This window comes from Myripristis murdjan, chromosome 7 (genome assembly GCF_902150065.1).
Source record: "Myripristis murdjan chromosome 7, fMyrMur1.1, whole genome shotgun sequence".
Taxonomy (NCBI): Eukaryota; Metazoa; Chordata; class Actinopteri; order Holocentriformes; family Holocentridae; genus Myripristis; species Myripristis murdjan.
In genome coordinates this window covers 8,988,407-9,002,637 of record NC_043986.1, presented here as the reverse complement: position 1 = coordinate 9,002,637, position 14,231 = coordinate 8,988,407, and the positions used below count along the sequence as shown (strand labels likewise).

Below are 14,231 nucleotides of genomic sequence, written 5' to 3'. Positions count from 1 at the left end.
TACTGTATTATCAATATTGCCTGCATAGCACTCACTAAACAGGAATTTAAAGTAATCTACAGGCAACTCCTTAACCAGGATGTTTCTGTAAAATCAAACAATACAGAAATATTCATAATACTGTTGGTGACTGTATAGTGCAGTATAGGGCTCATAATATAGTGTAGACCTCCAACCAACAGTACATGTATAGCAGAGATTATAGTAAAGTGATTTCTAAAGTAGGGTCTGAGGCTCCCAGATGGGTCTTTTCAGGACAAAATCTCATCAGATGAGGGGATGTGGTCTAAAAATTAAGGGGTCTTTGACATAATAAAGATCTGGAGGACCAACACAATCTAATACAGGACAGTGCAGTATAATATTTGGCTTCTTTTCACAATAAAGCGTCCTGTGGCTGACGGTCCTGTCTCACTGCACCAGTTAAGACGTATAGAGGGTCGCAGGATGACGAGCCAACCGGAGGATAACACGCTAATCTTGGCTTACTGACTTTTCCCACTGACACCAACCTGATTAGGAGCAGCACAAGACTTCCACCTGTAATCGCTGACTTCCTCGCTGCTCAGGTGATAACTGGGACAAGCCAGAGGTAGAGGGATTTTTATTTGTTTAGTCATCTGTTCAAAGTCTTGAGCTACTATTTTCCCTGGAATTTAACATAATTCCTGTGGGGTTCAGTTTTAAGAGACTAAGGTTTCCTGTGGCCTAGTAAACCAAAATATCTTTAGTGGCTTTGAGAACGTCCCAGTTAGAAGACTTTGCACAAAGTGAGGAGGCTGGATTTGTGGAAACTCTGTAATTAATGGTTAATAAATGTTTCAGTGGTTGCTGAAAACAAAATCATGAGGTGTTGAGAGTGGTGCTGAAACATTTCCCAGAACACAGTAACACTGATGACAGCTGGGAATCGTGCACTGGGGCACACAATGAGACAAAGGTTAGACTCCATGCATGACTGAATGGGACGCTGTGTCTGTGTGCTGCCATCAGCCGGAGACTCCTGCCAGTGACTGGGATTAAATTCCAATTTTGGCCGGCAGGGAGCTCAGGAGCATGTCTGGAGTGGGCAAATGAAAACACTTTGACAAGCTGCTGCATCTTTCAGGAAGCAGAGAGGTTCTGAAGGCGGAAAATATGGGATTAAAAAAAGGAAAATGTGTTTCCTCAGTTGTCCAAAGCTACCTGCAGGCCAAGGGCTCTTAAAAAAAAAAATCTACCCTTCCAGTGTGTATTGCATTGCACTGATACCTACTGACTGCTGTTTAACCTTGGACTTGGCAATGGTACAACCGATTAAAAGTAAACACCAGGCGACATCTAGTGGCCAAATGGTAAAACCGCAACATCCTCATGCGCGTCTAAACAAAAGGGAAATGACACATAAATATTGCCCAGACATTTGACAAATGGAAAAATATTATGTCCAAGTTATATTGGACCTACTTCAGAAAATCCCAGTGCTGCAAGAAATCCTGGATTACACAGACAGGTCCTAAGAGTGGAAAAAAACAAAAACAAAACCAAAAAAAACAGGAAAACATATTTACCCATCAGAAATTAATGTGACGTAATGTCTTAAATGGAAAAGAACAAGCAGCTCCTCCCAAGGACAAAACAAAAACACTCTTCATTTTTCTAATCTTTAATATCACAAAATAGTCATAATAAACCAAATTACACACAGTGACAAATTTATTATTATTTTTTAAATGAATGCAATTTCCATACGCTTCCCAAAAAACAATGAGCAAAATCATATTTCTGGCCAATAAGATACATTACACCAAGGCATAAAATAACCATAAAAGCTTAAATATGAGAAGTGGGATTAAAACAATTTCTAAATGTATTCTCTTTTTTTTTCTGTGTGCATTGGAGTAACGAATACGAGTCTGCAATGTTGGCAAATAAACCTCTGAAATGAATGATAACAGGGAAAATCAACTACGCAAAATATTTTGACTTACTGTCTTGGTACTGGACACTTGCCATGATGTATAAAGTTTTTACTTGCTACCTTTATCTGAGAAATTTGTTTTGCTCAAAAAATAATTTCATTTAAACAACTGGTGTTAAAGGCATAATGATCTGAGTGCTGCTCAACTGAAACACACAGACACCAGATGGAAAAAAAAAAGTGGCACATGAACAGATACTGCTAGAAAGTACCAAATACATTCAAATTGCAGGACCAAATACAAAAAAAGTATCACAATCAGGGTGGGGGGGCTTTATGCATAAACTTATATCACTCTAATTAAAATGATTTCCTATCAGAAAATTCCCCATGTAGAATAACATGAACATTTTCTGATTAATATGTGAACTTTTTAAGCTTCATCTGCACGTTGAGTGAGTCAACTGAAATTCAAAAAGAGCCCTCTTCTTTGCATTTCATTAAAAAAAAAAAAAGATACAAAATAAAAACACAAAAGTTGGTAATGTCTAGCTCTGAAGTTTCCATCTGGAATGGCTAAGTCTATCGATCATTTAGAAGAAGACTATCACACAGACGACAGAACGTGTAGAAAATCAAAACAAACAAAAAAAAAATCTGCATCCACATAACATCGCTGTGTGTCCTCCGCTTGTGCAACTAAGAGACAGCCAGGTCGCTCACGAGCTGACCTCTGACGTCGAATCGGACAGTGCTGCTGACACGTGAAAACCTCATAACCTACATTTTCCGATTTTTCCATTACTTCCTGAACTGTTTTCATGATCCGACGCATGCTGAATATGTTTCAAGACACCAGGTCAAATCAAACCGATTAATATTTCATCTGGCATGGTTTTGAAATCATTAATTTTTTTTTTTTAAAGCTGACTGAGGAGATCAAATGTTTTCACGCTAAAAGGGGCGACAGCCGATCGGCAAATCGAGTTATGTGGAGACAGATGCGCGGTTTCCTGTTCCCATCGCGGATTGCAGGGCTTAAGGTTCCTCTGTGCTGCAGTAGACTTTTACTGCAAAGGAGCCCAATAACTACCACAACCCTTTCAGTCTTTGTATAACAAAGCATATTCATACAGAAGGCTGCTTAGGAAAAAAACAAAACAAAAAAGACAACACAACAAAACAAAACAAAAAACAGTAACAGTAAGGTTGACCTTTGCTGATCTGAACCAATGGGAAAATATGATACAGGTTGTTTCAGACGTCAGAGGTTCAGATTAACAAAGCTCAACTGTACCATCGTAAAATATCCCAAAATGCTGGTATCCCAAAAGGCATTGCGGCTGTCTTCTATTGCACATGTCCCTCCCCCCACCTCGAGGACATCAAGCGGTATGAGCTTAGCCGGTGGAGGGGAGACGAGAGACAGACACAAAGTGTGAGGGAGAGGGAGAGAGAGAGAGAGAGAGAGAGAGAGAGAGGGAGAGAGGGAAGGAGAGAGAGAGTTCAGAGAGAAATGTGGACAGAAGCGGTTTGTGCGTGTCTACCTGTGTGTGTTTGTGTGTGAACACATCTGCGGTCTGCAACATAACTTTACCAAAAGCAGAGGATTGTAACTGACTCAGTCTGAGCTTGTAGCTGCAAGTGCTTCACTAAACAATCATGGAAGTCCTTGTCTTCCTTTGACGAGGCGAGAACCCCCACTCAACCCACCAAGTCTGCCTCTTATCGCGACACTGTCAACGCAAAAAGCCACAAAAACCCGTGCGGCTGTTCAGTGCATCTGTGGTGACACCAAAAATATACAGGCATCAACATTAATTTGTAAAGGGATATGGTTTAGAAAGTAAGTGAGGGCAAATCAAGAAAATGAGTTCTCCTTTTTGCTCCAGAGAGTGGGATACTCCGAAAAAACAGACCCCCAAAACAGTTCAGAGGTCCCCAGCACAGAGGTCAGTCCCTCTTTCTTACCAAGCAGTCTGAATGTGTGTGGGTTAACGGTTCCCATAGTCTCACACTGCAATGACTGCCAGGCTTTGTGGAGAGAAGAAGAAGGAGGCCATGATTCCCAGCTGCAAAATTCTGGATCATACTGTGCTCGATTTGTCCAAGAGTCAGGGTCAAGAGTGAAGGGATAAGAGGTCACCAAATCTCAAATATGGTCCCATCTTCAAGAGAACATTATCAGCGACAGCCAAATTTCACTAGTCCATGGCTGACAGCTTTACCATACTTGTTCTGTGCCGGCAGGATGGCTCCAAGCCATAGTGGAAGTTTATTTTCCTTTATAAATCCTGTCCACAGACTTTCAAGGTCACAGGACTATAGTTAGGGTCCAAAAGAAGCCACGGGTCCCTCTCTGAATAGATCTGCTTTGACACTTGTAGGCAAGATATCAATCCGGTTTACAGTGAGACGCAGGACAGAGTCAAAGTTCAGGTGAAGACTCCAAAAGCGAAGAGATTTGAGCTAAGCAGAGCGTTAAATGGTACGGGCATGCTGTCTCAAGCCTAATAACGCACACAAGTATAAATGAGTTTTGCAGATTTGTGCTATACAGCGTGTCAAACGGCTGTTAGATGCATTTGTTTGAGTCCCATCAACGTCTGGTCTCGTCTGCATGTCTTTCCAACACTAGAAGTCCTGAAGAGTTACCAGTCTTTTTTTTTTTTTTTTTTTTGCTGTTTCTGGTTCAAATACAGATGAGGAAGAGTACAGGGTCACGGCGGACGCTGGGTTATAAAATGATGTTGCAGAACTTGCTGGAAAGCCGGGTGTAAGGCAGTGTTTAACTACGGGTCGGGACCCAAAACACACCACAGGCTTGTTTTTGGGTTCAGCCAGCACAAAAGAAGAGTTTCTTACGTTTTATTGAACCTGCGTCCCCAGAAAAAAGTGAGTCTAACTATTTTGATTACTGGACTAAGAACTTTTGATGCAGAGTGATGGTTGTGGTCTTGCAGCTCCTGTTTCTATATGGTTTGGTAACGGTTTTGATCGCTGAGGTGGGGCTATAGCTTGATGTTGCTGAAGTCCTTGGACAGGCTCTGCAGGTAAGCATCGTGAATGGCACTGAGGAAGGCTGGGTCATTCTGGACAGGGAAGAGGTAAAGAACAAAAGAGGAAAGGATGAAAGAGCAGAAACTGTCAATGTGAGCCTGTGTGTGTGTATGTGCATGTCTGTACGCACAGACTGATTTGTGAAAATGATTTGTCATCAGATTATAAAAGCCTTTTCTTTTTTTGCATGAAATGGCCATCAGATAGAACTATTTATTACATGTCTATTTTGCATATGTCTGTTTCTGAATTAAACACTGTCCAACATCTACTTTTGTCACTCCACACTCAAGAGGTCCAATCCATTTTGTTGATTTCTAATAAACAAATAACTTACAAAAAATTCCTCCAAATTTTACATGTAATTTATCTGGAGAGCATCAAACTTTTGACAGACTGCTGGATGATGAACGGTAACCTTACCAGATTTGTTTGTTTTGCTGTGGATACAGTTCTGCTTCACAATAGCCCATAAATGCTAATTAAAGATGTTTCATGCTTTGGACTGCATCTACTGACTATTTTCATAACTGATTAATCTATTGATTTTTCTCCCATTAATTGAAGGTTAATTTAGTCTATACTATGTCAAAAATCATGACAAATACTCATGGGAAGTTACCAAAGCAAAAAGTGACATGTTAAAATTGCTTTCTTAGTTCGACCAGCAAAACTAACTAAATAAACAAAGGAGTGAATAAATGAATGAAACAAAATAAACAGAAAGTACTAATTTTAGTTTGATAAGAACTGAGACTAATAAGGAAATATTAGCATCTTGGTGATGCTGTAATCAACAAAATAGCTGGGGGTTTTATTTAACAAATGACTAAAGCAATTATCAAAATTATGACACATTTTCTGTCCGTGTTGCTTTAAGGTGCCAGAGGTCCTGTTTATGTGTGTTATTATGCCTTTGGTGTGTGTAGTTTACCTTGATGAGGTGTATCAGAGTGTCTTGTAGCTGCGTCTTGCTGCAGGCTGTTTGGGGGGCCTCGACAGCCCCTGCAGAGCCGGAGGGGTTGGAGGGGGCAGGGGGGACCACCGGTGCTGTGGCTGCTGCTGCTGTGGTCTTGTTAACAGAGTGCTGGAAGGCGCTGGGGGAGAGAAGCACAGAAAGGCCTGGACCTGCCCCCGGTACAGTGAGAGCTGGGTTCATGGGGACAGCCTGAGGGGGAGACAGTGGCAGAGAAAAGGAGAAACACATGAGAAAAAAAATATGATGTAAATGAAATTAAGATATATTAGTGTAATAGAAAAAATTATCCATGTTAACAGCCACTCTAACTTACAGGCATTGCTTTGATCAGGTTTGGGGCCTGAGAGAAGACATCCACCTCCTTTCCCTGCTGGAGGAGGTGTTTCCCCATCAGCTCCTGGAAGCTCTGGGGCGGGACCAGCGTGCTAGGCAGGAAGTTGGGCGCCAAGATGGGCTTGTGGATGTCCGAGTTCACCGAGGGCACTGCCGATTTGAGCGTGCCGAGGATCTCCTGTCCCAGGTAGGACGTGGGAGTTGAAGGTGCCGCGGGACCGGGGGGAGCTGCACGAGGTTCTGAACCAGCTGGAGGCACCATGAGTGGGGAGACTGAGCACCGGGGCTGGGGGTCGGACCCGGGGCCTACTGACTGGAAAACAGGGCTGGGATGGAGTGTGTAGGAGGCTGGGGCTGGGAGCAGGCCGGGGGCGAGGTTGCGCTGGTTGGGCGCAGTGTCCGGTGCTGTGAGGTGGGGAGGGAGCAGAGGGTCGAGATGGGCCGATGTGGGATAAGGCTGGCTCTGCAGGTAGGGAGACGTGGGGTCACTGGGGGCAGTGGTGGTGTTCTGGGCGGGCATGGCGGGTAGAGAGGGGTCCTTCGGGATCGAGGAACCAAAGAGCTCCTCAACAGTGATCTGCTTCACACCGGTATGAGAACTCTGGATATGGAAAGAAAACACACCTGTTGGGAACTGACACTAGGGGCATTAACCAATTTCCCCCCAGGGATCAATAAAGTATTTCAGATTCTGATTCTGATAAATATGACAAAACATGAAAAAGGAGGCAAACTAATTATCTTTATTAGAAATGCTATAGGTCCATAATCACGATACAGAAAATTATCCCCACGAGTTATTTTTTAAATTCATGCCTCTTTCTTTTTCATTTTTTTCTTGGACCATTTGAAGGAAATTGTGCTTGGAATAACCGAGTCTCCGGTGAAGGTTTAATGTCAAAATGTGTAAGCTGGGTAAATAGCCACAAATAACATACAGTGTGTATGAGTTGATTTTTTTGTTATTCTTTTCAAGTCTGGTTTGCTGCCATTGCAGCCTTTTCATTCGTAGTTTCCATGGCAGACACACCGCACCGAAGTGCAGAGGAAGCACACTTGTTACCTATTATTTGGTGCCTAAAAATGTCCTGCCAAATACTTGCCTGCAGTTGAAAATGATTTTAACTCAAATTTGTGCAAAAGTGGAAACCCTAACAGAACTCATCTACAGATCTCAGGCACCAGCACTAGCTTTCCCTGCCACCCTACAAGATTTAATCTTCTAAAAATCAGAAAAAAACTGCCTACTGCAGAAACTACTTGCAGACCTTGACTGTAGAAGTTAATTTCGTGTGTTTTTGCGGGTGTGTGTTTGTACCTTCTCAGGCTGTGGGGTGCTGTGGACATGCTCAGTAGCATTAACAGTGGGTTTCACACTTGGCTCCGTAGCAGTGGACACATCTATTTCACCTGTCTGACTCTGAATGAAACACAAACACAGGCAAAAAAAAAAAAAAAAAAAGTGATATCCTTTAAAAGAGAGCGCAAATCATTTTAAAACAGAACTACAGTGACGTGATCTATTTTGAAATGAAAAGAATGACAAACAGTACAGGTTAGGTAATTGAAATGAAAGTGGAACAAACTAAGACTCATCCCCCTGGGTGCATAAACACATACACACTGAACTGGAATAATCCGGGGTTTAATAACACACTAATCTCAGCTATGTCGGTTTGTGACACTCATAAATCTGTTTACGTGTTTGAGTCATCCCCCCCCCCCGAATGTGTGTAAGCATTTTAGACCGTCAGACAGATGAGTGTGTGGCATCGAAATCACCTCATGTGTGGCAGTTTGGGGGCCACAGATGCTGTATTTTCAAACAGCTGTGACCCAAACTGATGACTTTCTTACATGAGTCAGAGTCCCTGTGCTTGCAGACTACAAACATAGATTGTGTTTGTAGTCTCTGACAGTTTGTGGTCCTCTATAGCTCCATGAACATTGCATTAACACTGTACTATCAGGGTTGGAGGGTCAATTACACCTGAGTCCAACCCAGCGAACAAACCAGCAGCCTGATGTTCATGTCACCTCCTGGACCGCCCACATTCAGTTTGACCAGGATGTACATTTTGTCACAGCTGGCGGCGAACGGTCACCGGCCTCCTCGTACGTCTGCCTGTTCGCTCACCCTGTGGTACTCCTCCTTGGCTTTGCTGAGGAGTTCCAGGATATCGATGGGGCGTGGCTCTGCGACACCATTGGTCCTCGCTAACCCCGCCCTCTCCGGTGATCCCCTCTGGGCGTGGTCCGCTTCTTGCTTCACAATCCTGGGGGCGGGGGGCGAAGGACAAAACATGTGGCGTTCACTGACATGATTCACTGATCTTCTTTGTATATTCAGTTTGAATAATGAACACCATATCCCTGCAAAGTTATTCTTCTTACTTGACCATCAGCTGAGCGATGCGTTGGCAGTCCTTCTTGTCATAAAACCAGATACTGTAGATGCCCACTGCAGGAAAAACACAAACACTGCATATGATGACTGATGATTACAAATACAAATTACTATTTAAGTAGATATTATGACCTTTAATCATAATTAACAGTATAAATGCAATGTTTCCCATAAATTATTACTAACTGGGCAGCCAGCCTAGATACATTTCTACCTATGTCGTTTTCAAACAGTCAAGATTTAATGATGCCAAATGCATGTTGGCGAACTACAATGACCATAATTCTTTGCACCTATGATGCAACGGCTCTGTGTCTGTGCCTGAAACACAGACTCGATAATCTGATGACAACAGTCAGCTCCTGTTGCAATGGCCTTAACTTATACTAGACTGAGAAACTTAAGTGTCTAAAAAAAATATGCGTTACTGGGTTTTCCTGAATTAAACGTCAATAACACATCATCAATAAACTCTCAGCCTCCCTGTCCCACTTCCTCCAAACTAAAGTGCCAACCTGTGGGAAAACACGACAACAAACTGGAGACAAAATGATCTCACTGCACGACAGCAGATTTCAACAGAACATAACTACTGGTGCCAACAGTGTGATAATATTGCATTGCAGACATTGTCACTTGTGTGTGTGTGTGTGTGTGTGTGTGAGTGTGTGTGTGTGTGTGTGTGTTGGGGGGGAGGGGGGTGATGAAATACTGCCAGACTTGCAAGGTCCCCCAAGAGGCTGACGTAACCTAGCAACCTTGTTTTTTTTTGTTTCCCTGCAGCATCGACCGAGGGGAATCTGGAGGGGTGTAAACAGGTGTGTGTGTGTGTGTGTGTGTGTATAGTTAGCGTTCTCTAACTTCAAGAACATTTTTCAAACCTCAGGCAGAGAGTTCACCAAGTCCTCCAGTTGTTTCAGCATGCCAGATAAATGAGCAATTATCTCTCTCTGTGAAACGCACTTTCTCCCAGTAAGACCCGCTGCTTTTCTATCACCAACTTTCTAACCCGCTCAATCTCTCCTTCTTTCCTTCCTTCTCTCCTCCTCCTCCTCTCTTCCTTGCTTACAGTAAAGGGAGGAGTCTGAGGGCTATCTAAAACACAGAGCTCTCCCTCAGAGGACCAGAAGCCTGGAACCTACACAACAACAACCACACCTTAACACGGGCGCGATAACAACACCACACATTGCTCTTTCCATATATATGCTGATTAATAAGTCTGAGAGGCAAATGAGGCGTTGCCGATGACTTGCATGATTGTGTGTACACAGATGAAGAGCAGACATGGACTGAGAAGCACTTGCAAGGGAACTAGAGCAGTAATCAAAGCAGTTGGGAGTGAAAACCAGGAGAGGACACCATCACAGTGAAGAAATACCACCTGATGTTTCTGAAGGGATTGTCAGTGCCGCCTCTGCCACACAGGACGCCACTCTAACACAACCTGAGGAACACTGTCAAACACTGTTTTAATCATTACTGCACCATCTTTCTCCACGCCTGCGAAACAAACCAGCCTGAGGAACTAAAATGAAAACACTCTTGGGACTAAACTGAGGCTGCTGGAGACCGGTGACCAGGGAAGCTGAGCTGGATCTGTGCATTAATGAAAAATTACATTATGTCTGCGATACCAGCCGTGCTGATGGGCAAACCCAGTCCAAAGGGGGAGCAGTCTACTCTGACACTGTGCCTGGCCACTCTATTTTTTCTGATCAGTAAACAATTGGGGAAACAATCAAATTCCTTATTCCTTGCCGTGATGAAACTCCTGTTCAGACTGCTGGTAGATTACCTCAGTGGCGGCGCTGTCAATTACTTCCTGAAAATCTGAAGGATTTCATCACTCTCTACTGATGAAATACAGAACATTACTTACAGTCCAACTCCTCATTAGCGCAGGGGTCAGGCTGAATCACTGACATCCCAAGCGGCATAAGCTAAACTTTACAAATAAAGCCGAGTCAAGAGGTAGTAAGAGTCAGTAAAACGAAAAATGTTTTGGCCAGTGCTCCGACGCAGAAATTGGGGCCAAACCAAGCTACAGCTGCTGTAGTCTGGTTGGCCTGCCGGCGCTCATGGGTGGAAGAGACTCTGCAGAGGAAATCGTCTTTCTTAATATGACTCCACCATCCCAAAATGACTTCAGGCAAAAGGGCAGAGAAGTGTTTCAGCGGACCCTGGGGAGATGTCTGTCCAGCGTTTTTAGAGGTACTGCAGTGTGTGTGTGTGTGTGTGTTTGTGAACGTCACTGACCCCTGTGGAGCTATCTACTCGGTGCTTTCAGAGGAACACAATGTGTATACGTTTGAGAGAAAGCAGTGCATCATGGGTGTCCTGCAGAAACCCTGCTCATTCTAAAAGTAACTTATTTATTAATCACACTGGTTAAAGACGCTGGTTGATATTCCCGTTGAGATCAGCGGATTTCTGACATTTTGTACAGCGCTTGTAATGCTCTGATGTGGTGCTACGGTCACAAAGTATGTTCTGTGAGTATTGTCAGCTGTCAGTTACATTTAATTGCAAAATTGGATATAGAAGGTTTTGCAAGACATCAATGATATGTCTGTACGGCATGTGTTTTATGTTTGATTACATAGTTCTGCAGGAAGGTAGCTCGCTTGTCTAAACAAAAACCATTGGAACATAGTGTTATGATTGCAAAAGACATTATTGTAACATGATATTAGTTTAAACCGCAACACAACTTCTTTTACCTTGTCATTAAAAGGATCTGGACACAATCACTTTTGCTCTGCACTACAGAACGGTATTTTAACACACTGACGCACGGTGCACTCAGGCAGACACACAGACATAACCCAACGATTTGTAAATTCATTCTTCAGGCTCTCTTATTTATCAAGACTGGACAAAAAAACATAAACAGCCATGCTTACCATTAAACCGGACTCAAAATAGCAGCAAACGTGCACCAGCTATGACGCATCGACCACTTAGAAAGCATTCCTCCCTGCTGCCGGCTGAGTGGTGCACAATATCTCTGGGTTTGCTCACTGTCAGCCACATATCGGTCCTATTTGTGAAGCTGTTCTGTATTTTTTTAGATTAAAAAAAACCCTGCACACTCACATCTATTTCCTTGGCATGGCTGTTTGTTTTTTCGCAAAGGCTACACATGACAGAAAAAACAAAATATAAATAACGGGGGGAAGAACCAAAACCCAACTGTGGGGGAAACTGTGTCTGTTAGCAGATTTTACTGGATTTTACTTTTATAATAAACACTATAATACTTAAAATATCGGAGGCCAAACATTAGAAAACAATCTCTACGTAGACCTAATTTCTGACGTTTATTTGCGTATCGATTCTCCGAGCGACTCACAGTTGGCGTTCCTGTAGAGCAGAAAGGGATCCTGCAGCTGGAACTCCAGGTCTTTGTTGATCGGCTCTACCAGGTTCTCCGTACTCAGTCGGTTCATGATGGTGAAGCCGTGGTGAGGGGAGGCAGACCTACAGCAGACACAGATTAGATGCACTGTGATAAACTAATCTGGCAGTACAAAATGCTCCTGTCACCTCCCTGATGTCATCTTACCCCACCTTTCGCATTTGCAACACCGAAATTCACTAAAAGCATCAAGATCTTTTACTGTCTCTTCCCTTTTACCTTCATCTGCCTTCTGCGACTGGGAAATATTTGCAAAGGTGTGAGCCAATAAGTGATAGCGGCTTACACCTGGATTCACCTGATCATATCACTCCATGACAAGAAAAGATGGTCATTATGTTTTGTTGTCTGTGTTTCAGCTTTACAGAGGGATGTGTTGGGTTCCATGGGTCCAAGACATTATAATCAATAATGTGATTAGGACACCAAAAAATAACGGGACATAACGGGGAACAGAGCAGTAGTCTGTCAAAAGGAACACAGTTAGAAGATTCCAGATGAATCAAGTCATGATAAACTGCAAACTGGAGAAGATTTTGGAAGTTGTTTTTTTTTTTTTTCAACCGTTCAGCCGTTTAAACCTCCAGAAAAATATCGTAATGTATTTGTCACCTAAGTTTATGTGTCAGGTACTTAATGACCATCTAAACAGCCCTTTACATAAAACATAACCTCTCCCATTCATCTCCCCTGATACATCGAAGATCTGGTGGGAGTCATGTTTTTCTTTCCCAAATGTCACATGAACTCTGTGGTTCCGTCACTGCTACAGGTGTGGTTGTGTTTGGTGAGGGCCATCAAACAAAGTTTTTTGTAGATTATAAACAGCATCCAGTAGTTCCTCAGCATCCTCCAAAACAACTAAAACACGTGTGTAAAATGCTGATATGTCTTATATATTTTATACAGCTTAAAAAAAAAAAAAAAAATTGCTCAAATTCACCCCAAAGAAACACTGATGTGTACAAATTGTGTCCAGGACATCGAAATATCATATCATTTTGGTAATTTGTCCAAGTTGCCCCCACTGAATTAGGAAAAGTCATTAAATATGAAGCAATAAAATGTTAAGTGGTTAAACACTGAATGGGGTCAGACTGACCACAAAGATAACAGGAGGGTTAATTAATTATTAATTTTAAGGGGCAAACTTAGAGCTCAAAATAAAGCAGATGAATGTGTGAGCGATGTTAGAAAAAAAAAATCCATGGCTCATAATAAACGATAAATAATATTGCAACGCGGCCTGTGAGCTACATGAACTCAGGCGTCCAATAAAAACCGGCAAACAACAAGCGCATGTACATAAGCGAAGACCACCATGTTTGTTTGTTTGTTTGATTGTTTGTTTGTTTGTTTACACCAACTGCGGCCTACACACGTGCGTGGGAATGCGTCAGCTCCAAAGCAGAGCGACGTAAACAATCCAACATAAACGGTATGGTTCCGTTTAGCCTCACAGCATTAGCACCACGATAAGCCGACAATACAATTCAGGTTTTTTTTTAAACTTACCTAGAATAAACAAATAAGGTGCCTTCGATTTCTGTCTTCTCCTGGAAACATAAAATAAAAATAAATTAGTCATAATAACACACAACAATGGGCTGTAACCTGAGCTACATGTTGTTAGCCTGAAAGCTAACTTTAACGTTTGTTTTTGCGACTTTCCAAGCCAGATAATCTCACAGAAAGGGTCAAAATTATCAGCCAAAATGTTTTGTATCAATTCGCTCTTGGCTCGCGTGTGTGTAGTCCCGTAGGAGTTGTTGTTATTGTTGTTATTGTTGTTGTTGTTGTTGTTGTTGTTAGCGAGCGGCTCGTGTTAGCATGCTACAAGGACACTTCGGTGGTTTGGACGGCGGTGCAGGAGGAAGCGGGGGGATTTCGGACGGACTTACCCACTCGTTCGCTTTCGAGTTGAAGTTGTAGAGAGCTACCTGCCCTGTAACGTCGAGCAGTTTGTTTATGTACGGGTCCTGTCTCTGCAGAGCGGCTAAGCTCATCAGATGTCCGGCTTTAGCGGTCTCCATCTTGGATGTGTTTGTTGCTCCCGCACGGATCGATTTCTGCGAACACTTATTTCCCACCGTCCGCGGGAAGCACGGCTGACAGAAAAAGGGTTCCTAGG

The 14,231-nt window shown here is 42.9% G+C and overlaps 1 protein-coding gene across 1 annotated transcript; it reads right to left on the bottom strand.

Moving 5' to 3' along the window:
* Positions 1-1,632: 1,632 nt before the first annotated feature.
* dcp1a (decapping mRNA 1A) lies at positions 1,633-14,217 on the bottom strand. The gene is made up of 9 exons (XM_030056271.1): positions 14,002-14,217; positions 13,616-13,656; positions 12,035-12,162; positions 8,667-8,733; positions 8,410-8,548; positions 7,591-7,692; positions 6,253-6,873; positions 5,895-6,128; positions 1,633-4,992 (listed from the first exon to the last, which is right to left on the bottom strand). Exons 1-9 carry the CDS (start codon positions 14,131-14,133, stop codon positions 4,912-4,914), a joined length of 1,545 nt encoding a protein of 514 aa, XP_029912131.1. The 5' UTR covers positions 14,134-14,217; the 3' UTR covers positions 1,633-4,911.
* Between the last annotated feature and the right edge of the window lie 14 nt (positions 14,218-14,231).